This window comes from Dicentrarchus labrax, unplaced genomic scaffold, assembly GCF_905237075.1.
Source record: "Dicentrarchus labrax unplaced genomic scaffold, dlabrax2021, whole genome shotgun sequence".
Taxonomy (NCBI): Eukaryota; Metazoa; Chordata; class Actinopteri; family Moronidae; genus Dicentrarchus; species Dicentrarchus labrax.
In genome coordinates this window covers 4,184,242-4,209,097 of record NW_026136713.1, presented here as the reverse complement: position 1 = coordinate 4,209,097, position 24,856 = coordinate 4,184,242, and the positions used below count along the sequence as shown (strand labels likewise).

General features: G+C 37.8%; 1 protein-coding gene across 1 annotated transcript in view; it reads right to left on the bottom strand.

Annotated features, from left to right (window-relative positions):
- Positions 1-13,679: 13,679 nt before the first annotated feature.
- Positions 13,680-24,856, bottom strand: part of gfra4b (GDNF family receptor alpha 4b) — a 46,300-nt gene continuing 35,123 nt past the window's right edge. Inside the window, exons 4-8 of the mRNA XM_051420353.1 lie at positions 23,422-23,767; positions 22,564-22,673; positions 21,633-21,767; positions 18,296-18,462; positions 13,680-17,143 (exon numbers count right to left, since the gene is read on the bottom strand). Coding sequence (XP_051276313.1) covers positions 17,000-17,143; positions 18,296-18,462; positions 21,633-21,767; positions 22,564-22,673; positions 23,422-23,767 — 902 coding nt within the window. The 3' untranslated portion in view covers positions 13,680-16,999. The remainder of the gene's footprint in view (positions 17,144-18,295; positions 18,463-21,632; positions 21,768-22,563; positions 22,674-23,421; positions 23,768-24,856) is intronic.

The following is a 24,856-nucleotide window of genomic DNA, read 5'->3' as shown; positions in this document are numbered from 1 at the left end:
GTCTCATTCTGAGCACAAATTTTCAATCTCTACCCAGCTGGATATTGTCAGAGCCTCATTTCCCCGCCTCATCTATGTGCAGGAATCCAACAAGACAACCATACCAGATGAGATATTCATTTAATCTGTCTGTGGGAACAAGCACCCTTGTTATGATTTATTTGCAGGGAACTCTTCTAAGTGATAGTTAAGCATTAAGACATATAGTTAACTTTGAGTTCATTAGTGCTGTGCAAACTGTTTCATTTGCTGTGATACAGAACACTGAGTCTCTCCAGACATTTTGGTATGCAGTGATTTCCACACAGTGTTCCCAAAACACACAATTACTTAATGTATTTCTCTAAATATGATCCAAGTAGTTTCATTGGCAGTTGAAAGTAATCGAGTTTGGCAACTGGTATGTGCAGTGAGTAAGTAAATTTGATCTTACAGTGGTTGTTACAGTACCAAGATCCTCTTGATTTATTTCTTCATATGAAAGGCCAAAGATACCGATGGTACCTTCTGGTATATTTTAGGTAACTGGTAGAGTAAATTTAGCCTTTATAAAATGGTAAACCCTTGTAAAATCAACATTCACAATACTTCTCAATGGCCTTGTTATTATTTTTGCCAAGCTTGCTTTGTTTTTTCATGTTTTGGTTAAGCCAGTATAGTCGTAGTTATATAGGCCTATATATAGCCATATACAGTAGCTTTCGGCCACCAGTGGCAGCACTGAGGACAACCTCTCCATTGGGTGAGAAAGGAAGAAAATATGCTCCATCTTAAATTTTAAACAGATGTACTGAGTTTAAAGGGATTTACCTGTACACAATAAACCGTGTTTTTGTTACTTTTCTCACGCCTGGCAAGAGTGAATGAAGTGTGAAAGAAGCGAATTATTGTGAACTGTTGCAGAAGAGTTAATCTGTCCTCTGGTGGGTTCATATTTTCAACATTGGTCCAATAAGAAACTTTTATCAGCACTGAATATACTTTATGGGTGTTGGGTAGTATTGCTCATGTATTCGTGGTGGGTGGGCTTAAAAATGTGCAGGACATTTAATTATTTTATTAATCCGTTAAAACACTTGATCAGGTTTAACTTCTGAAGCCAGAAGCAAGAAGCAAGCTGGAGGAACATGACCAGCAGTAAGTCCACGCAGACAGAGAGGGCGGGAGGGAAGCTACAATCCACTCATCATTTCAGTGACATTGCTGCCTCCCAGACAGTCAATCTGTACCAAGACATTTCTTTATTTACTCTACACTCCTCCGTCAACAGGTTGGATATACTACTGCTGCTGCCCATAAAAAGCTTTTATAAAGGGATTGTATGAGTTAGTGTGTGCTACCTATAAAGTTAGCACACACTGTGACCACAAGATGCTCTGCTAAAGGTATGGTGCATATACCATTAAATATGTGCAGTGTGAAACAGTTTGGTGGTCAGGTGTTTGTTTGGATTGTTGCACAGTTCCTGTTGCTTATTGTGATCATAACTTCTGTTAATCATCTCTGTGCTAAGGCATTTCTCATAAACTGCACTCGACACTCAGCATTTAGTATCATTTTGTTGTTCAGTGGTTTGTAGGACTGCCCTTTGACAGTCTGTTGGTTGTCCACTGTTTCCTTTTCAACAGTAGAGTTAGCAGTGACAAAGGCAGGAGACACTATAGATAACTGTAGGCACCATTATATATTAAATATTATACTTATATGATTTAATGCAACATACACAGTAGAAACAAAACACATCAACACAACACGTGTTCTCTTTTTACCTTGTTTTTTTATTTAATTTAATTTAAATTTTTTCTTATCACATTAGTGCCTTCCTCCCCTCAGAATGAGTTGTATGAACATGAAAGGACTCATTTACTTTCATTTGACAGAGAGAGAGAGAGAGAGAGAGAGAGAGAGAGAGAGAGAGAGAGAGAGAGAGAGAGAGAGAGAAATTAGATGTAGACTAAGGCCTTACTGATAAAACAATCAACAATTTGTACAGTCAGTGAAGCACCAGCACCTGTTTCTGTGCCCACTGGCCAAATGCCTGTGTAGCACAGTTATGGTCACCACAGTGTACAGACACTAAGTACAAACTGTACTGCAGCTAAAAATAACACGATCTTTGGACTTTTTGGGTTGATTTGTGCCCATAAAGTAATTTGCCACTCTCAAATGTAACTTTGTCTTGAACGTGACTACTGTACAGTCATCTTAATTGTTGGTGCGCATTAACCTTATTTAGCCTTTTCCAAGCTGAAGTGTGAGTTGTGTGAAGATCAGATTCCACCTCAATGAAAAACTATACTTGAATCCAGAGGTAGCTAATGTTTGCATCAAGCTCATTTTGTGTATGCGATATCACTAAAGGTTTATACACTAAGTGACAGCTGTCAGCTGTGATCCAAGGATGTGTGTGTGCAGAAATGTTCAGTAAGTCTACTAGACACTGCAAATGAATGAAAAATATAAAGAGAACAGATAGTCTGGACTAGTCATAGCTATAGAGACAAAACAGATCCTAGAAGTGCTGGGGAAGACACAGGTGCTAGTCTGTAAATAAGAAGTAGTGCCTGAAAAGGATCTGAAATCATACTTGTCTGTATGTTTATCTGAAGAATAATATACCATTTTGGGATTGTGTTAAGGTCACAACTTTATCTCTAAGGTCTGTTATTGGCTTGCATTATTTCTTCTCATCACCTGGTTGCTTGTAAAAGTGCATTGCATTCATAATTTATGGGCTCCTTACATGTATTTCATGACACCCAGTTTGCTCACAGCAGGAAAACCCAAATTCTGACCTATTTTCACTTTTTGTATTTACCTGAAAATGACTTTCTCATGACCATGAGGTACAATTTAGTGTTAATGTCTCTTCTTGCTTTGTTCATGAATGTTTGTGGTTATATTTAGATTAGTGGGTTGAGCTGAGAATCCTGTTGCTTGGTTGTTATAACACTGTGCTAATCAAAGGCAAACATTTTGAGTTGGGACACATCTGGAACTGGGGAAATTAGTTGTTTTAATCTCTATTATTTTTTACACTAAGCTTGTTTAATAATCACAGAGCATCCAAAAGATCAGCAAGGGTTTGAAATGTGTTATCTCAGCTTTTATATTTAAAGCCAGAATGCATTTTGTTTGCTGTTTAGTTCATGTTAGATGTCGACTTTCTGATAAGGAAGTGTGTTATGAAGAGGTCACTGATGCTTTAGAGTTAATGAGCAACAATAAGGTAATCAGTGACCCTGGATTCTGTTGACCCTGCCAGAGATGCTACTGCTCAGTCTTCAGCAGTCTAGTTTGAACAGGACAATAGACCACAGTGAGACGGAGATGTGAACTCTGAGTCTCCCAAAAATGGGGGCATAATGACACAGATAGGTGACACATTTTCTGGTTGAGCGGGCCTGAGGCAGCGAGGCAGCACTAATAAGGTGACAGGGAGAACTTGGATCAAGGTAGTTTGGCTGCACGCCTGACTATTCTGTGGCACAGAAGTTTCTTCCTGCTTCGTAACATGGGAGTCTTTTGTCAACAGTGTACAAAAGCCAATATATCAACTTCTCTCCTTTTGTTTTTTGTTAATAGCTTCCAATCAGACTCTTATTACATTTAATTTAATTCAGTGTGATTCATCGTTTAGTCTATAAACAAAAATTGTTTGTAATATCATTTTATACCTAAATAATTCATTGATGATCATTAGTTGATCTAAGATATTTATATATCAGCCTGAGCCTGACCTACACTATTGTGAATACATTTTAAACACAATTTAAAACATTTAATTAATTTAATTTAGTATCAGTTTCTGGCACAAAAGCTGAAAAAGATGTAATCAAAGAATTTGACAAGAACATTTTTTTTTCCTGAAGTGAAACACAACAACACAGTGCAGTATGACTGTCACTGTAATGCCACTTAACTGTTCCCTGTTTATTGCCCTTACCAACTCTTCTTAACATATTGTCATCATCAAAAGAAGCTTTCTTCCTCTTTTAAGTGTTCATTTCATTCTGTCTGCAGTCTGACAGATGCTAAAGTATGCATCAAGATAACTTCTTACGTGACATTTGCATTTGCCATTTTCTAATGGAATTCCTACTTGGTCTGTATGAAACTTGACATTTCTTTATAAGTTTGTTTGAGCACCTGTGTAGACTCTAGTATGTGTCTCTCGGGGTTGCCATGACTGCAGAGAACCTCGATTACAGCAGGTTGCTTTTAAAGCTGAATATAAAAGAGATTACTCTCTGTGCACTAAGAGCAACAGTTTGATTTCCGTGACTGCAACCCTAATGTGGCTGTGTTGTGAATAGCCAGTGTAATGTGTGATTAGGGTCTTTATGTTTTGAATTATGGGGTAGTGCTATACTGCTCGTCTAAAGCATTAGGGGGCAGTATAACCCTATAACCTGTCTCTCAAAACAGCCTGCTTCCCGGAAGAGCAATGCAAACTAGATATGTTTCTTCTCTGTTATTTTGTTCACTTTTCTTAATAGAATTGCTTTCATACTGACACAGTGTTAGTGGCTTGATGTGGTACTGAATGTTTTGCCAAGCACATAGTGACTAGTGCTGATTGTCCTCTGACACAATCAACCATGCTTTGTGTTTTGATTGTGAATTGCTCCCTTCACACTGGTTTTCCACTTAACTTGAGTGTCCTTTTGCTGTGGTCAATATTAACTGTAGAATATCATTAGATTTTTTATAAACATGAAAATGTTTTCCAAATTAGACACATCAGCGATTACCGTAGTTGATTCACTGATTAGTTGATTGAACTTGCATTTTGAGTTGATTCTGTGTCCCCTGTGGTATTTCTACCTCGTTGTTTTGTTGATTTGAAGGGGAATCCCACCGAATCTGACCATGTGGCAGGCATTAAAAATGACTACACAGTAGCATAACAGCTGATCTTCTCGCTTATGGTTTGTTTATGTAGGCCATATAGTTGTATTGGTATTAAATTGAGACTATTTCATAACCAGCTGCTTCCATCTTCTCATTGGAAGAAGTTATTGCTTTTCTTTTTCTTTTGTGATAATAAACGGAACATTTTGTGGCTTTAGACTGAAACTTTTGGACTTAGTCTAGAAGTGGAAGAGGGCAGATTAATGAAAATAGTTCGTTGTAGTACTAATATTGATAGCTCAGCATATCGCCTGTGTTTTTACATATTCTTGGGAAGAATTACATAAGGAAAATACTTAAGAGAGATGAAACAAACAGCATCCACAGACTTTTGCACATGAATGCCTGTGATGATTTGTGTTGTTTTGGGCAAAGACATAGGACGCAAAATTGGTTTTATCAAGGCTGACTGGATCAGGTGATATGCTACCAACGGGCTGGTGTTGTCTTGACTTACATCTGGAGCTTAAGCTTTGTAAAAGTTGTTCAGCAGTTGGTGGATGTCTGCATGAAAGGGAGAGACAGAAAGAGAACATGCCAACCTCTAGCCCATATCTTTGCCCATGCAGAGACTTGTCTTTGGGGCAAATAGCTGCTTGGTCTAGTCTGAACGGCTTTACTACAATGATAGTGACTGAGTGAGGGCATGGCTGGTATCAGAGGTAGATGTGAACTGACATCCCCATACACTCAACCCACCAGCCTGTTGCCTTCAGAATGTCTCATTTAGCAGTAGAGCAGAAATACAGACAGAAATGCTGTGAAAGATTACTGTCAGCGAATCGGTCCAAGGTCAACACTTTAAATCATAGGGAATGTGTTTTTTGAGCAGATTTGAAAGCTTGTGTATGTGCAGCTGTGGACTTACAATGTATATTATGTATCATGTGTGCAGTATAGTGTGCAATGGGTGTTTCCACAAGTTTAGCTCTGTAACGTCCAACACTATGCTAGATGATCAATTACATTCCACCCCCTTGACGCTAGCCTGGGAATCTACGCTTTGCCAATCAAGAGTAATTTTGCCACATTGTTCCGGCTTTTTCTTAACGCCAGGCCATCCAGTTAATTGCACCAAGGGCTAGGCTTCTATTGCCTCTGCTTTCTTTCCAACGTAAAACATAGCACCCTCTACTTAAATCCCACTAGAATAGAAATAACCATGGGTGAAGAGTTTTATTTAATTATTGCACTTCAACTTGACTTTCAACTCAATATGCTTGTATTCAGTTTGCTTCTATTTATAGGACCTTTTTACATTTTCTCCATTGCAGTTTAAATGAGAGAAAATCTGAATACACTGGTCTGTCCGTGAATATACTGAGCTCCAAAAGGAAACCATCAGAAGAACCACAAAAACGTTAGCAACAGTGTTTGGCTTTTCTTTGCCTTAACTGACAGTTCATCCTAAAAAGGTCATTGTGTTTATTGAACATGTGAGTGCAAGTGTTTTGAAGCAAACTGGTGGACGGGCTGTTTTTGCTAAGCAGGGCCAATGTGAACTGATTGAACAACATTATATCCACTTAAAACACAAAGAGAAAGACGGTTTTATTTTTCTTTAAAATAGAGGCATGGGATTTATGGTGTAACAGGTTGTTGAGTTCCTGATATTTTGTACACTGAATGTCTGAGGTCACCAGCTGCACACACACTGTCTTACACTGACTCACTAGTCTGTAAGCTACTGTGGGTGAAGGCAGAAGCAGTAGTTTAATGACGAAAATATATATTTTTAAATGTAGATAGGAAACATGTAAAATGTAAAATGTAAGCTTGCCTCAGAGTCTCTATTCACCACAACATCTTGATTTAAATTGCATATATAGATCAGTGATGCAGTTTGAATTATTCTTTTCTATTTACTAATAATCATTGACTTGTACCGTATTATTCACTTTCTTAACAATGTATTTTGAATTGATTCTTAATACATTATATTTGCATGTACGTATGGTTTTTAAGATAGAGCCTGAAGTGACCATATATACAGTTTTACACACATTTCAAAATCAGTTCTTTCACAATAATTTCCTTATGTAAAACAGCTGTCCTGTAGAGATTATAGGACGGCAGTGACTTCATGGTGGTGGGACATGATTTAAGCCAAGGGATGATTGGGGATGGCATTTTTGAAATGTCAAAAGGGCTGAGAAGTGCAGAGCCGCCAGCTGGTTTATCTGTTGTTCATCCCTGTATTGTAGTATCACACTATCAGGGGTATAGATTTCATTACATGGGAGGGGTTTAAGAGAGAAACCATTTTGTTTGAGCTGAAACTGCACATTCAGATAAAACTAGCGCTATTTTTCATTCAGTGTACGTCAGAATAACTGAAGAGGACTGGACAGCAGGGGAGGTGAGGTCAGTGTGAAAATACCTCCTGATATTTTGAGATGCTTGTCTTCAAAACAGGTATTAAGCCTGCAGCTTATTTGTTATTAAGTTCCATCAAAACATTATTGACAACCTGCCATACTCCCCATGTCCTCCTCCTCCGTTCTTACATTAATAATAGATAAAATGACTACATGTAATGTGAAAACTTTAGTTGTAGTTTCCCCTTAACTCTGTGGAGCAGAGCCTACAACTTTTTTTTTTACGGCCTACAACTCTACTGCTTTGGCTCTGTCTCAACTGATTTCCAGCCATAGCAGGCAGCTGCTTTTAGCCAAAAATCTCTACTTGGTAATATTATCATTAAGATGTTTCCCTCATGAGTTAGTGGAAACCAAAACAGAGCTAGAAACTGAATGAATATTGGACATAAATTCATCAAATTCAAATGAATGGTAATGTTGCTCTGTGTCTGCTGGACATGTAAATCAGAAACTGTTTGCTAACATATAACTTTATACGCTGATAATATCTCAGTGATATGTTTTGCAACTTCTTGTGCTGCCTCCAATACCCCTTTTCCACCAAGGCAGTTTGAGGGCAGGTTCTGCGTCGGTGCTTAATCTCAAACCAGTTCTTTGAATGTAGAAACGCAAACTAGCTCTGGACAGGAAAACTGGTTCCAGTGTGGCACCAAGAACCGCTTACACTGGGGGACTGGGGGCGTCTTGTGGCCATAACATTGAGTTACCTAGCTCCTCCTGATGTTGGTCAGCTAACACCCAACCATAGATACCAATTTCACACATCAATGTTTTGTTCATAACATTGTTCGTACCCTTAATGTTATGTTTTAGGGTTAGTAACACTGATTTGAGAAATTATTAGAATGCTTGCTTGGGTAATGTTAGCTGACCAACAGCTAGCGCAACCATGATAACAATAGCCAACATTGGAGAAGTATACAGTGACATAATGACGTGGCTCTGTGGTGTCTCTAGCCTGTGGAAAAACACACTGGTTGTTAGAAGGTTTTCAAGTTGAACCAAGTCTGAAGTGGCACCAGCCCAACACTAGCAATAGTTTTGTGTTGGTGGAATGTCCAAGGTAACTTGTTTAAGGTTAGTGAAAGATGGTGATTACGGTTAAAAAAAAAAAAAACGAAATTCCTAGGGATACTGTGTTAGAAAATCACATTTCTCTTCTTTTGAGGCAGGAAATTAGCTCTCTGTGTCAGTGTGATTCTGAGGAATGCCACTATATACAAAGTGTCAACTAGCTCACCATGAAATACTGTGGCAGTAATTGTTAAGTGCTTCTGGAGGAGGGGCATTTGTTCATAAAATGGCCTCCACAGGGAGGATTCAAGTATCGAGCAATCTAGGGAGCTCCCATGAGGCCCAGTTGGGGCCTATAGGGGTAAAGGCCGGTGAAGGATTGGTGAATAGTGGGCAGTCATTACTGTCCAGCTGCTCCCCCTCTGACGCTGTCCTGCTCAGGGACATTAAGGCAGCTGCTGGCAACTGTAACAAAAATTCATACACAGTGAGACTTCAGATTCTTACATACAAGTGTACACCTGTAAACTCATGCACACGTGTATATTACTGTAGGTACACAGAGTCTTCTTCCTGTGAGAAAACAAACCATAGGATAAGCAGTAAAAAAAAAAAAAAAATCACCTTTACAAGACGAATTTGTCCCCGTGCGTTCATGCAAGCACACAAAGACACAGATATGCATGGACACACACAGATTACAGACACAAAAACAGATGTCTGCAGACATACGCCTACATGCTTCACACACACGCATGAACACACAGACTTGCATACAAACACAGATGTGAGCCGACAAACGTGAACATACTCGTACATCTGGAGGAGTATATCTGCAACAAAATACACAACACTATTTTCAACTCAAAGAGACACTTGTCAGAAGGTGAAGAAGATTGGAAGGCTCACAGTTTTGTTCTACAAATATGCACAACCGTACATGTACAAAGAGAGAAATCCATTGATGGAACAAGGGGAGCAAAGCAAGGAGTTTTATGATTATATCAAACAAGACAAAAATCTCCTGTCATTATTACACATTAGCCCAAGAGAAGTCTACTTTACACAAAACATTGCAGCACAATTTCTGCCGGCTAGGTTTAAACCAATAAATATCACACTGTAATAATGACTTTGCATTGCCTCGCTGTAAGGACCGGGCAGCAGTATGCTCTGACTCCTGCAGGGGAAACACAGTGATGCCCTTCAGACAGATTATTAGTACTGAATTACACTAATTAAAAACCATACTGAGTAAACAACAAGCCCCTTTCTGGGGAGTACAGGCTCCAAGACAGGCATAGTATGCAGACACAATTATGTCAATACTATGTCAAAATAGTTTGACAATAACAGTTGTAACCTGCTGCATGTTTCTTTTGCTTATTATAGCAAACATTGTCAATTACATTCATTTCATCCTGTTTGCCTTGTTCTTAATAGACTGAATAGACTGCTATGCTAGAATATGCTGAAGTAGATAATGTGTCTCAAGACATATTCAGTCATGCTGTATTTTAATTTTTCTCGAAAATGTCCCAATCCTCTCCATAAAAACTATTAAAATTGACATTCTAATAAGAGATCTTGCAACAACATCAATTTGTTTTGCTTTCAGCAGAACACATGGAGTGATCGGTTCAAACCCTCCTGTCGCTCTGACATTTAATAATTATCATTACTCATTTCCCGAGGACATTTTTGATTTACAGCTCATACAGTACTCTAAGAGTGAATATTTAATAGGTTTTGTTTGTGATTGCGGTGAGTTTTAATCATGCTTATCATTGGAAGTGAAATCATGTCGCAGCCACTAACAAGTCATTATGTTGGAGAGGAAAATTAAGTTGACAGATGTCACAAGCCCTGGCTGTACTTTGTTGCAGTGTTTACAGCAATTAGTGGGAGGAATCAATTTCAATTCTTCCTTGCAAACACAAAACACTGAAAAAACAAAGGAACCGCATTGAATCTAGAAATACGAGTAGTGAAAGTGTGTTGATATGTTGCAGGTAAAATGATCCAGTGGTAAAGGGCAAGAGGTTTCAACACCCGAGAGCAACATTTGATTGTTGCTATTGATCGGTGTTGGATTCAAAGCCACCAAACTACAGTGAATGGAGAGGTGAGGGCGATGGTGGTGATTTAATCCAGTCCTTTGCACATGAAAGTTATAGAAAAATAATAGGAATATTAGAAGAGAATGAAGCAAAGAAAGAAGCATCTTATTTCTTGTTTTTTTGTGTTTGTGGCAGGATATTTCACCTGGTGCTGATAACCTAAACAAGCAGTGAGCCATCTTTGTTTCAAAACTACATTAGTTGTTTGACCCCAAACAAGGCAATGGACTAACCTAAACACTAAATCATTAATGTGAAACAATGCTCTAGGATGCCCATCAAAGCCAGCACAGGTTGTTGTCATGAATATTTGAAATCTCACACCTTGCTCTATCAATCCATACAAGCATCATAGATACCCACTGAGTGGTGGAGTTTACAAATCTGCACCCAGTGGATGAAAACATGATGCTTCAGTTATAAACAGTCAGCTGAAGATACTGTATATACATGCAGAGTTCTGAAAACGTGCCACTCAGTAAATGTAAGTTCAGGCTGTACTATAGATGCATAAATGCATGCAATTGCTGTCTTACCTAATAGGGCTGGACAATATGATAAATTATTATTATTATTGTGACAGATATTTCGATTGTGATGTGAGTCACGATTAGTGGGAATGATTTTTGCAGCACAATTTTCATTTTCACTACAAAATGACTGAATGTTGAAACTATTGATGTTTTTCATTAATTGAGCAGCACTGTTAGATAATATCAAATTTGATTCCTAGTTCATAAAGCTGACGATCAATTAGCAAACAATGAATATTTTGTACTTTTCTTATTAATGTTTAAAAGAAAAAAGTTATTATTTGTGAGTGGATACAAATACTGCCTCTAAAATGTCTTAAGTTCTGTAACACAGTTATTTTATTCAGCTCTTTTCTGAATGTATTTCTTATTGTTAACTTTGTCATAATTAGACATTTCTGAAATAGTATTCTTAGTTTTACGTTATTTGTGTTGGCAAGGACTGCATCATCCCAACAATATCTATCAAAAATGGGCATTTCATATTCGGCATCTTTAAAGGCTGCTATTATTTTTACTTTAAATGTCAAAGGGAAGTTTCTTCCCAACTGTATGAGTATAAAATCTGTGTGCTGTTATGTTATGAAAACTGTATTTGATTACACAACAACCTGACTCATAAACTACCCTCTGTTAAAACACTGCAATAGTTTAGTTGTGATTTAAAGAACTCCTGCTTGAGCTATGGATGCATAGTAGTTTTTTTGCATTTTTGGCATCCAAGAACAAGCAATTCTATTTACTAAAAAAAAAGAAAAAGAAAAATACATTAGAAAATATATTGTATGTAATGTTATTTGCAACAGAAAACATGTTTTGAAAGAAATGTCACACAACTTAGATTACCCTTTTGTCTATATTATCTATTTATCTATATTCTAATACTATATATATTATACTATTTGTATTGACGGTCATTACTGTCCAGAAAGTCACACATTTTTGTACTGAAATCTAACGTTCAATAATGCATTTTGGTTTTCCCACATTACTTTATGTCTTTACTTTATGTTTAGGCAATGCAAAGCTCTTAATGTTAGGAAAGGATCAAGCTCTTACCCTATTACCATCTAACCGAAAACAAGGCAGGACACAAGTCTGGGTACTCAAATATATTTGTATCGGGACTGTCAAACTGTCTCTTCATTAACATCCACACCCATTTAAAATATAAATTAAATTATTTATTTTCAAATATCCTACCTCATTTAGTCATTTATAAAGTATTATGTTTACTCTTTGTGTCTAGTTACACAAACATATTTTAATTTATAAAATGCAAATAGTACCTGTTTTGTGATTCAGGGTGTAATCAACCGCCAACAAGCTGTACTACACATACACATACATAGAGGGGCATTGTTAACAAAGATGAGATGTGACAAATTCATGAAAACTGGACATGGTGTTGCACAATGAATGAACTTTTGAATTTGACCTTCATCAAACATGAATGTTTACATCAATTTCTTTCTTGTTCGCATATTTCATGAGCTCCATTAAGTTTTCTTTGGGGGATTTTTTTAAAATCTTCATACATACTGTGCTTATAATTGGAGTGACAAAATGTTAGGGGAGTGAACCTCCAGTTTGACAAATTGTATCATGGGTCATCAGAGATAAGAGATGATTCTAAACAACGTTTGTTTTTTCCAGAACGCTGCACACTGAAAATTAAAATGCATCACTCATGGAGTGATGAGTCTGGTATAAATCAGCTGAGCAGATCATATTCTGAGCATTCAGATTCATCACAGCAGTCCGTTTCTCATCTACACTTGTAGTATGATGAGCAAGAGTTCCTGCATTTTGGAAGTCACTGCTCCGGCTGATTTCAGTGTCAGTGCCCATGGAGTGATATCACCACGGTTCAAACAAAGTGTTGCATTCTTCACTTACTTTTGATAGAGATATTTATAGACCTATTTGCCACCTTTTCCCATGCTGAGTCAGGACTCTCTTCTGGAGTCATAACTCTGAGCCCAGACAACCCTGATTCACCTGGTTAATTCCTCTGAGCAGAGCTTGATAACTTACAGTCTTCTCCTGTGTTTCTTTCTGTAACTTTACTGAACAGTGCTGTCTATTTAAATAATTGGCTTCATTATTAACAGTGAGGCACACCATACAGTAAGATAAAAAAAAGTATGGTCAAAAAATGTCACCATAACATGGAAAGGGACTTGCACTGTGATGTAAATTACTCATTCAGTTACAAACACTGCTACAAAGGTGGTTTTACAGCTCAATGTCTCCAGGAATACATCCTCAAACCCAAAAATGAGGTAGCATTTTTGCCCTTCTTGGTCCCTCACCTCGAGGGCAATGGTTTTTTTGAATGGGTTTTTGGTTAGGTGCCTGCAATTATGTCTGTGGTTAACACCGGGTTGGCCTACAAAAATACGCCATCCCTGCATTACTCTACTGACAGAAAATGAATCTAGTCTGAGCAGTTTTGACAATTGATGTTTTTGGTGTTATATTTTATTTATGTTAAATCGGACAGAGTTCAGACACAGCAAGCAATTAGCGGTACTATTTTTGTACACTTTACATAGACTAAATGAGTCATTTGAAAATGATCAATTGTTGCAGCTCTAGGTGGCTTATGTGAAATGTAGTCAATTTAAATTTGTTATAGAAAATGTGAGGCAATCTGGAAATTGGTGTGAGTTTTCAAAACATGAGACAAAACAGGGAATTGTGTGAACCCAAACTGCAAGTTTATCAATTTAATAAGTGCGTCAAGGAGAATACCTAAAATTCATTAAACATTTGCCAAAAACAGACAAACTGCTGTACACCACCATAGAGGAACATTGGTCAAACACTGAAAATAACCAACAGGCATACCTAAGGTTTATATAGTTTGATAAAAGCTATCACAGTTGGTGTGTAATATTGCTGACCTTTTGTAGCAGTGTTCACAAAGGCAATTTAGTTGCTTTTTAGCCACATTAGCAGCGTGGCTCTAGCAATGTTGGTCTGTCCACCATTTTGGTCCAGAATGAAATAACTCGAATAATAACACAAAATCATGTTCCCCTAAGGATGAATTGTAATAACTGGATACACCTTAACTTAGCATACAACGTCAACATCAGGTCAAAATTGTAATTTTTCCAGTACTTAACTAAGTTGGTGAACACGTAAACATGATAATCATCAACATGTCATTGTGAGCATGTTAGCATGCTGATGTTAGCTGTACATTCTTATTCATATTGGATGCTTTCTTATAACGCTGTAAAAGAGAGCAAACTGAGGGTTGATGATGTCATTCGGTAATACATTGGTTTTGATAGTTGTGATTCGCCTGACAGGTTCTGAAAATGGAATAATGTGAAACAAATCCGAAACACTAGTTGTATTTTTTGGGTGACTTTATAAAACATACTGATGTCCCTGTAAAGCCTTTGTGACAAAAGAAATAACCTTCTAGAAATAGGGTAATGTTAATTACATTCTGTGGGAAACAACTGGTCCTCAATGTGTGTTCAGTGACTTTGTCTCTACCAGCACTGTGTGCAGGTTGCAGGTTTTGCTTTGGTATTGAAAAAGACCTCAAGAATCTTTTTTTTATACTAGTATTGTATAAAAAGCCTTTGAGCAAACAGTTATAACAGTCAGTAATCTTTAATCTTCACTGGATTGACCTCTATACCACATTCATAATGAAGTTAACCAAACCAGCAGTTTTTGGAGTAGTGTATTTGTTGTCACTTTAAAGAATAATTCCAGTTTTTGCTTATTTCATTACATTTTCTTACATTTGGTAACAACATGAGAACATGTATGTGTTTTTGCCACTTCCAAAAATAAACATAGTCTTAAAATTACCGTTAATAACTGATAACATAGTATATTTCGTATTTCCAAATATTTACATTTACATAAAATGAACAGCAAAAGTAAAAAAAAAAAGTAAAAAAGCCAAAACCATAATCACAGTTGAGTTCTGAAGTCTCGTATATGGGATTCTTTTCAATTGGGTTTTAAATTTAAACAGTTTTTCGTTGGTTCCCTTGCAGTGTTTTTTCCACTTGTCATCTCACACACAGTCATGATAATTACATAATTCTGTCACACTCAGGGGTTAATTATTCACACTATTGTGACTTGAGTAATGTTAATTGTTTGTTTCCAGCCAACTAAAGGCAGAATATAAACAGTAAAACAGTAGAGTGTTACGGGTGATTGTCAGCAGAAAGCACTTTTCCCTTTGAGTATAACTGCTATTTTCACCTCTGTCTTTTTGAAATGACACTGGATTCTGGACAAACTCTTGCCAGTTTCTTTACCATAGATGTGTTTACTCCATTGGGCCTGTCTCAAACAGGAAGCTCTTTATTGCACAGTCACCATGCTATTATACTTCTGGCCATTGATTCCAGTATGTTATTGTGTAGTCTTTGGCAGCTAGCTGCCCCTTCCTGTCTGTATGTGCTGCAGAGTAAAGCAGTCCTAAAAATAGTTAAAGTTGTCAGATAATGGATCACTTAAAATTTTAAAACATACAGATCTTATAAGTTAGTATGCTGGGAGGCTTTAAGGTTAATTTTTTGTTTTGGCCCTATTTGTATTTGTCCAGAAAAGCAAGTTGTAGTAAAGTAGTTCTGAAGTGAAGCAGCTGGTGAGCTTTTAGTGAGACAGATCAGTCTGAAAGATCTTAGGTCACAAATGGTTGGATTAGGCTGTAAATCCTGTTATATTCTCACTTCGAATAATGCACTCCAGAGTACACATGGAAGTGGTGTGAGTATTAGTTTAAATAAACATGTATTCAGTTGTGTTGCTAGTACTGTCTCCTAGAAGACTAAACTGTGAAAGTTCACTTCAACCGCACCAAATAAAGTGTTTTTCATTAACAAAAAAAAAGGTTGAATGATGCTCATGTGTAAACATAATGATCTGAGAACTTTTATTCGCAGCACCTCTGGTCCTATTCAGAATTCACTGGCACATTCCCAGAACAGAAAATACTGAATCATTCATAACTGTCTAATCTCATAGAGGCCCCTTACTGGTGTTGGCAACGCTCCATAAGTCAAAGCTTTCACTTCCCTCTCTGGCACAACTCAGAGCCCTGTATAGCAATGTTCATATACACAATTAGAAATGAAAGGATATTACGCTCACAAACACATACTACAGCAGCTACAGGTAAAAAGTTACTGCTTTTCTGATTATTTCCTTTCTTTTCCAAGAATTTGCCGTTGCTGATAAAGACCAAGGACTTTTCTGTTTTCTATGAAAAGCTACTGTAGCTTTAGCAATCACAAATAAATTGGTGAGAGAGATTTTGACAAAGGGCTACTGTCTTGATGAAGAGAACTATTATTATATCAAGGTTTATCTTATGTACTCTGGTTTCCCACATCTCTCCTAGATCGTGCTGCTGGACATACAAGAATCATGGCATTTCTCCAGGATGTATGAGCAAAATGTAGCTCTATTGTCTCTCTGTCTCTCCACTATTGGTCAGAAATAATGGTCCTCTTTCAGTCACAGGAGGAGAGTGGTATAAAGGCCCTCATACTCCATCACGTTTGTAATCACTTGGGCTGAGTACAGAGCAGACACAATGTTCACTGGTTCACTCCAACCACTTTCCCTTACAATATGTCAAAATAAGAGCTTCTGTTGATAATACAAATCTTCACAGGTACTGACATACTTCATGTCTTTGTATCATACATATTTGCATTATATTTTCATAATAACTCTTGAAAATGGATACAGTTGGATAGCAGAGAGCTGGGTTAGTCCACAAATGCGGTACTCTGACTTCATTTCAGCTTGATTTGACAATGTACAAATGTACAGACTGGCTTCGGTCTGCAGAAGTCTCCCACACTTCCAGAGAGAGAACACTGACAGGTGGAACCGGACCATGTAGACACAAAAATAGAAAAACAGAATCGCTGTACATATTTAGAGGGTGAAATAACACCACGTGGTCCATTTTCTCTGAACTGCACTGGTCCTCCCATCTGTTTGGTACTAGGAGGGTCCTCAGCACGCACCCCTGCAGTCTTTAGTGTCCATTGTTGAGCAGATGAAGGAGCAACAACAGAAGGCCTAAGGCAGCTTGAAGCATTAGGCTGGGAGGTGGAGCAGAAATTGGGAGGCTATTGGATGGCAGAGTGGACTGTCCCACTAGTAGTTCATTTCCCAGGGCCTGGGAGGAGAAAGAGAGATCAGTTTCTCTTTTTTAGATGCTGATGATCTTCTAATACTGTAGTGTGTATACAAACAACCCCTTGATTTTCAGGTGATCATCATCATTCATCATGTAAAGGTGGGCTAGCGATAATCTGTCTCAGAGTTCATTTTAGAAATGGGGTAAAAGCAAGGACTGGGGCTAGGCTAAGGTGAAGGCCACTTGAATTCTGAAATGCAGTCACAAGACCTCCAGACTTCATCATATTTTTGCTTTATGAGATGGGATGAGATTAGATGAACATAGAGTCATAAATACTTGCCATGTCTTGGGTGAGAAACATGGCTAACTGCACATTAGACCTTGGTGAATCATTGTAATATTTAGTATATAATTACATTTTCATGAAAGTGAACCTAGGAACCATTCATCGTCACATGGCAAGGAAGATGGGCTCTGTCTTTTTTGTTGGGTGTGCAGCATACATATGTGGACATAAGGCAAGGTTGCACCCACAGGTATAATTAATTTGGAATAAGGCTCCTGACCTGGAGGTTATAATCAAATTGGTACAGGTTTCCTGAAAGGGAATAAAACATCTTTCCTCATTTGACTTGGCACATTACAGTTGTGCACGGAAAACATTATGTGATCCAATGAGCTGATGTCATGGAACACATCGCAGAAGTTATCATACAAGGCAAGAGAAGGCAGAACATTTGGACAGGCTTATCTTTTTGTTAGGATGTTACATTAGATTGCCATTTGGGTCAAGCTGTTAATTGGATGATATCATGTAGTCTGATGTCAGCATTACTGGTCCTGCCAAATGCTGCATTCAAATTTCCATGAATAGCCTGAAAATCATTATAATCTGCTTAACATGACACAGAAAAAGTAGAATAATTAATGTTGTGTGCAGAATTTGAAAATGTGTATGCAGAGGTAATATCATCCCCCCCATGAGAATGAAGGACTGAAAAATCCTAAGACAAAAACATAGACTGCACCAGTCTACAAACATAAGTGAATTCCATCAAAACAGTTTGAAATAAACTATTTAAAAAATCCACAGTACATAGTGACTTTAAAATTTAGGAATTGCAAGTTGTGGCATGTGTCAGAGATAGTTTGCTGCTGAACACTAACCATGACAATAAAACTACACACCTGTGTTGGTATTATTGTATCCAGAATGTTCCTCATAGTTTCTATGGTTTCTGGTGGAGAAGTGGTGCTCCTGTTTTCTCTGCTGCTGTGGCTGGGGCTGGGTGTACTGGACTGGCTGAGAGTCGGCTGCTGGTCTGATTCACTTCCAAAAGTCATGAGAGCATTCTCTGAAACATGAGGCACAGCAGTGGGAAAAAAACTGTTATCAGACTTTTCGCGACATCGTGTTTACATGTTTTCATCAAGTTCCACTTGTGTCTTATTCAATTAGGGCCGATGCCTCCGGTGCTGAATTGTAAATTTCGTATGAGAGCTTTCGCAGGGCCAGAGCTGGTTTGGATTTGGTCAGCAGAGGCAAGAGAGAGAGCGAAAAAGAGAAAACAGAAAATACTCAGTATTCTCTTCAAGTATCCAAACTGCACCTGCCTCTCCACATCGACCTCATTAACTCATAGACCATTTGCACTGGCCAAACAACTCTGAGACCTCTCTCTGTATCTTTCCTAGGCAGGGGGCCCGAGGAAAGACTGGCCAAAGATTCACCTCGCCGCACACACAGAGCAAAGATACTCATTGTGTGGACAGGTTCAATGATAGACTCTCTGAGGTCAGTAATAAGGACCATTAATTATTCACACTCCAGAGCAAAGGTCATAAGAGAAACAGAAAGAGGATGTTAGGATGAGAATTAGCATTAGGAAACACGGCAGAAAAAACAGAAGACAATAAATTACCAGCCAACCCATGTAGCACCCTATTATGAAGTGATCTTATGCCCTCATCTTTAATCCATGTTAATACTTCCATTATTATACAATATAATGTATTTCTACAGTGCCTAAATTGCTCAGCTCACCCTCTGCAATGAACATCATTCATACTGTAATCCTCACATGCAGCGTTGAACATGTTTGAATTTTTGTATATGGTCCACTTTAGAAACTTTTTTTTTTCTATCTGTTTTTATTCGTTTTCATTTTCTTAGTGGCTGTAACAGTTGAATATTTGGATATGTTTGAAAGTCAAGCATCACAATTAACCCATCACTGCTTTACAGAACTGGAAAACATTTCTCACCCTGTTTTGTTCACTCATTGTATTCAGTTATGGCCACAACTCCTTTGTTGTATTTCTAGTCACGTTATTGGTGTGACTCTAGTTGGTCACTTTGAACAAGAATGAAATATCTCAAAAACGGCTGGATACTAGAGGACTTAGTATGAAATTTTGTACTGACTTTTATGATCTCTTGACTTTTCCTCTAGTCCTACCATGGGTGTAACATTTATGGTTTTGAGTGAAATGTTTCAACAAGTGTTCGTTGGATTGACTAAATTAGGAAATTGAATTCAGACATTCCTGCTTACCCCATGGGATGCTTTGTTATGGCTTAAGTGATCCCCTGACATTTCATCAAGTGCCATCATGCCATGAAAATTTACTAATTTTAATGTTCAATGTTATTAATTCATTAAAAAAAAAAAACAAGTAATATTATATTAATTAGTAGCTCAATCTGTGTTACATCAGTAACAGATCACTAAAGAGCTGAGCTATGAAGGAATGTTAATAATAATTTATAAACATGCACTCTAAGGGTTAAAATAACCAGCAGTTTTCTGAAGAAAGTTTTTACTAGTTGGCAAGTTTTTTTTTCATCAGTTGTGAAAAAAAGTACATCAGGTGTTTGGAGGACATTTAATAAATATACAATTACCTAACAATCACAGGGCCAGCTTACTTATAATTCACTAAGAAGTGACTGTCTGAACACCCAGGTGGAATTACCAAGGAAACAGCATGAAGGGTATGATTAATAACTAGAGGAAATGAAGTGAGTGAATAAACGGGAGAGGGAGCAACAGAGAAACACACTGAGAGAGAGAGATGGAGAGAGAGGGAGCATACTAAAAGCAGAGAATATCTGATTTAAATACATTGCTTGCTGCTGGGAAACATCTGTCTCACTGATTCCCTACAGCTCTGTCTTGTCACTTTCTTATATCATAGACCTTATTTACTATGCTATAAGGTCTGCTTAAACATACCCTGTTGCATGTTATCAGTGCAAAGTATTCTGATTAGGGGAATAGGGATGGAAATTGAGAAATGGTTCTAGACGAGAACCAGTTCCAAATTTTCCAATCCATCAGAATCATATACCTCCGAAATCCTATACCTGACAGCATGTTTTTCTGACAGTTTTGCATTGCAAAACAATGAAATCAAACATATGTGTCTACGCTGCTGCAAACTTGCAACATGGAGTCATGGCGGAGAGGAAGAAACGGTTCAAAACGTGGCTTCATTTCACGAAGAAAGATGAAAAAAGTGATAGTTCTAATGTGTGTAAAATCATCATTTCATCTAATAGTGGAAACACCAGCAATATTCTGAAAATGTTTCTACGCAACATGGGCTTAAATTCCAGGAATGAGATGTATTTAACACTCTACGCATGAGTGTCTCTGCTTCCCATCTGAGCCGCACATCCATTACTGATAGTAAATATCCTATTTTATATTATTCAAATCTGCAAGCTTCGCAGATTTTTTTCTATAAGAAAACCTAAATGAAAACAAATGCTGTAGAAATATTTTCTCATTTCATACATTATAGATGCAGAAAGACAAAACACTGACACTGAAAACTTGTGTGGGCCTACTTTTTTTTTGATCAGAAATCAGTAAGGGAATCGATAAAGAATCGGACCGATGTGCAGGATCGATAACGGTACTGGTATAATACAATAAATAGAATCTTATCAATTCTCATCCCTATAGGGAACACCGTTTTTGGATTTCTTTTAATAATGAAGTGACTTCGGCTGTACCAGCATTATATTAAACTATTACTACTAAGCTTTAACGGTGTACAACATACATGCAACTTGTATTTGATGCTTAAATTGGAAAATATAATTGTTATAAAACAGTTATGAGGCCAGAAAACTGTCAAATAATACATTTGTGAATTCTAATCTTAGACAAACTGTTTATTGTCGCAGTCTGATGAGACTTTGTCCCTGGAGCTAAATAGAAACATTTAGTATCTCGCTGCTGTTGGTCTAGTTTTCCTGTAACGACACTCACTGACTGAGTCATGACCAGAAACAGACCTAAATACATCCTGGAAAAAACCCCAGCACAAAGATGCTTGTAAAAAAAACTAAAAACATATCAGCTCTTTCTTTTAAACTGCACAACACGAGTTAAACAGGACACTGAAATAGCAGTCTATTTTCTTTTACCCCCCAACACCTTTATACAAACACAACCCCTACCCAAAATATCTGAGTGAATACATTCCAGTACATTGTGGATAGATTGACACTCACGGAGACAGATGTTATCAGTGAAGTATCCCAGGAAGTTATCACACTCTTCTCTCTGGCTCCCGCTGGCCGAGCAGGAGCACCACGGAGCCACGCTGGACGTGGAGTTGTCGACATAGTTGGGAGTTATTGTACTTCCTGCAGAGAGACCGCAAACAGGCCTCAATCAGTATTAAATATTTATTCTCCTGTAAGTTGTTACACTGTATTCACTGTGCTTTATTATGTGAAACATTAATGGACAATGCACTTCCTATATGCTGACCTGATGCACTCAGCTGATAATGTTGGTTAGACTGGCTGTGCACAGACTCGTGTGATAGATATAGAGAAATACTCCAATTTTCTCTTTTTTAGGTCACAGAAGTCTCTGGCATTCAGATTTCTTTTCTCTGGCTGTTTTTTTCCCCAACATAGTGGAGGTAGGATTTCAAGTGCTTTAATAAATACAAGACAGGAATGAAAATGCCAAGTGTGTGTTTGTGCTGAGGGGCACCATTTGAGGTTCTTGAAATGCATTAGGTCCACTCACCAGTGTGTGGAGAAGAAGTGGCTGTTCTTTCTCTTTTACGGACTATTATAAAACAATTTAAATATTGTGTCTCTGTTTTTCTGTAATGAGAGATTTTTATGCTTTCGTATCTTATACCATGTCGAACTTTTGTCTTTTGTTTTAGAATTAGAAGTTACATTTCATTCTCCCACTCACTCTTAACCTGTTCCGAATGTATTAATTTACCCTCTAGCGAGCTCTCACTCATTCCTAATACTTTGTAGCAGCATAATTTTCTCTTTCCTTCCCTGACACAGCATATGGCATTTATCTTCTTTCATATACTATCTTTTCCTCTCCTCCACCTGCTCATTTCACTTCTTTTTTCCTACTACTTTATGTGTTTTCTCTCTGTGTCTTACCTCTCAGGTGTGCACCTACCTATGAGCCCTGTGTAGGCGAGGAGACAGGCTCCATAGTTCCCTTGCTTGCAGCCATTGGCAGACGTTTCAGAGTGTTCACAGTCATACTGAAACTGGGCCAGGCGAGACCTACAGAAACAACCGGCATTGGTTAGCAAGAACATGATAGATCCCTGTATTGTTTTATGTAAAAAGTTTGCTGGTTCTTTTTTATATATCCTTTCAACTATAACTTGGTCATTTAATTAAGAGTTTGCCCCTCTGACATAAAGAAATATTGTTGGCCGTGGTGAAGACTGAAAGCATTGGACTGTAATGTGAAAGTGATAGAAAGAGTAATATATTTCATCCCCCAGACCTGGGATCATTAGTAAAGCCCTCTGAGTGTAATGGGGCTGTGAAAAATAATGGCCATGACCAGAGATAGCAATGAGCGATAACTCTGATCCATCTGGCTCTTTATCTGTGCTAAATATTTAATGTGTTATTCCAACAGGCTCTCTTGGGTGTTCTAACCAATGGTGGTAGAAAGCTTTAGGGTAAAACAGCGGGCCATTTTGTTGATTGAATGGCTGTTTATTTGGTTTTAAAGAGCCATAATACTGAACAGCACTGGCCAAAATATATATGGTGAGTATATCTAAAATTTGTATCTAAGGAAAGCTTGAATAAACTGGGAATAATGAAACATTGGCTTTGTTGATTTTAGGTATACCTTGAGAAAGGAGGGGGATCATTAAGGAAAACCATTCTGATCATATTATAGCAGTATGTTATTGTATCCATATGAGACCATGGCTACGTGAGAAATAACTTTAATATATGTTACAGGCATGAAAGAAAGACCAATTAAAAGCTTCCATGTCTCCATTCTGACCTGCACACGTAGTCAGCTTTGCAGATCCTCATCTGTGTAATGCAGTTGGGTTTTTCCACGCTTTCATAAGAGCAACTGGGTACAATAGTCTGCCGTCGACGCTCTGCGCAAGCTGTGTCTGTACATGGGCAGAATAGCAGTTCGTGTGTGTAGTCGGCGGGGACACGGTCAAAGAACCTGCGCAGAGCCTTATTGCATTTAGGCCGGTTGCACAGGCCTGACTTGGCAGTGGGTTTGATACAAGCTGAGACATATTCAGTGCGGAGTTTCTGGCACAAGTCGTCCACATTGCAAGCCTTGGCTGCATCCAGGCAGCGATTCACAGTTGTCATGCCAACATCAGAGTCTGTGGATAGAAGTAAGGTCAAACACAAGCGTAGATATCAGTGGAAGAATAATACAGCAGAGCAAAAAGGTTTTGTGTTCATATGAATAAAAGCGTATGTGACCGGTGGTGTGCAACACACTGAGATGTAATCTTGTCTTGTTAGAGGTTTAAAAGTTGAGATAGATAGTTTGAAGTTTAGCTTCAAGGTGGAACTGTTTGTAAATAAAAGACAGAGGCTCATTTCCTGAGAACCAGAATAATTAAATGAGGAGTCTTTTCTTATGTTATGAAAAGGGAACAATTTCTCATCATAATATCTAGAATATTGCAATACCAGGATTTTAACTTCAACTGTTAATTGTGTGCCATTTTTCAAGTCCATCTGCGTCACAATTATAGGTTTGGCTGATTAATATTTGCCACATGATGACATACATCAAAGTTTTGCATGTCAGGGGTTATATCAGGAAATTATTAATCCAATTATTGTTCAGTCTTTAAAAAAAAAATCAGTCGACCTCTAGGTACTGTGGCTTATCTTCCATTTATTATTTTATGGTTACTATAAGTGTCCAGCCTTATGTATTATGTAAAATAGTGCAAACATTGTCACTCTGCTTTTGTCAAAACTTAAAAATAAGATTATAATTCAAGGAAGTTTCAATGTGATAGCTGTCTGAAAGCCCCGTTACAAAGGTCATTAGGCTTAGATGTGTGCTGTGGCTTGTGTCACCAGTCATCAATTATTTGGGCTATTGTACATTGCATTTAATGTCACAGGGTTTGTGTGCCCTAATGATAAAATTGTACATTAACGTTACTGACAACTGTTACTAGCTGAGTTAATTCAATGCAGTGCAGTACAGACAGCATGAGAAAGTTATACAAATGCGTTATTCAATATCCTGGAAATGCATAAAATATTTGCTATCCAATTACCTTTGGAATCAGATCTGAAACTAAGTGTAATTAGAGTCATGTTAGTGTTACGTGATCTGAAACAAAAGGCATCAAGGCAACTTCCTGTCCTTTACTGCATCAGTGAATAACGCAGGCCTGAATGTCTGAATGGTCATGATTGGTGTGAGAGTGAACCCTGGTTCTCTG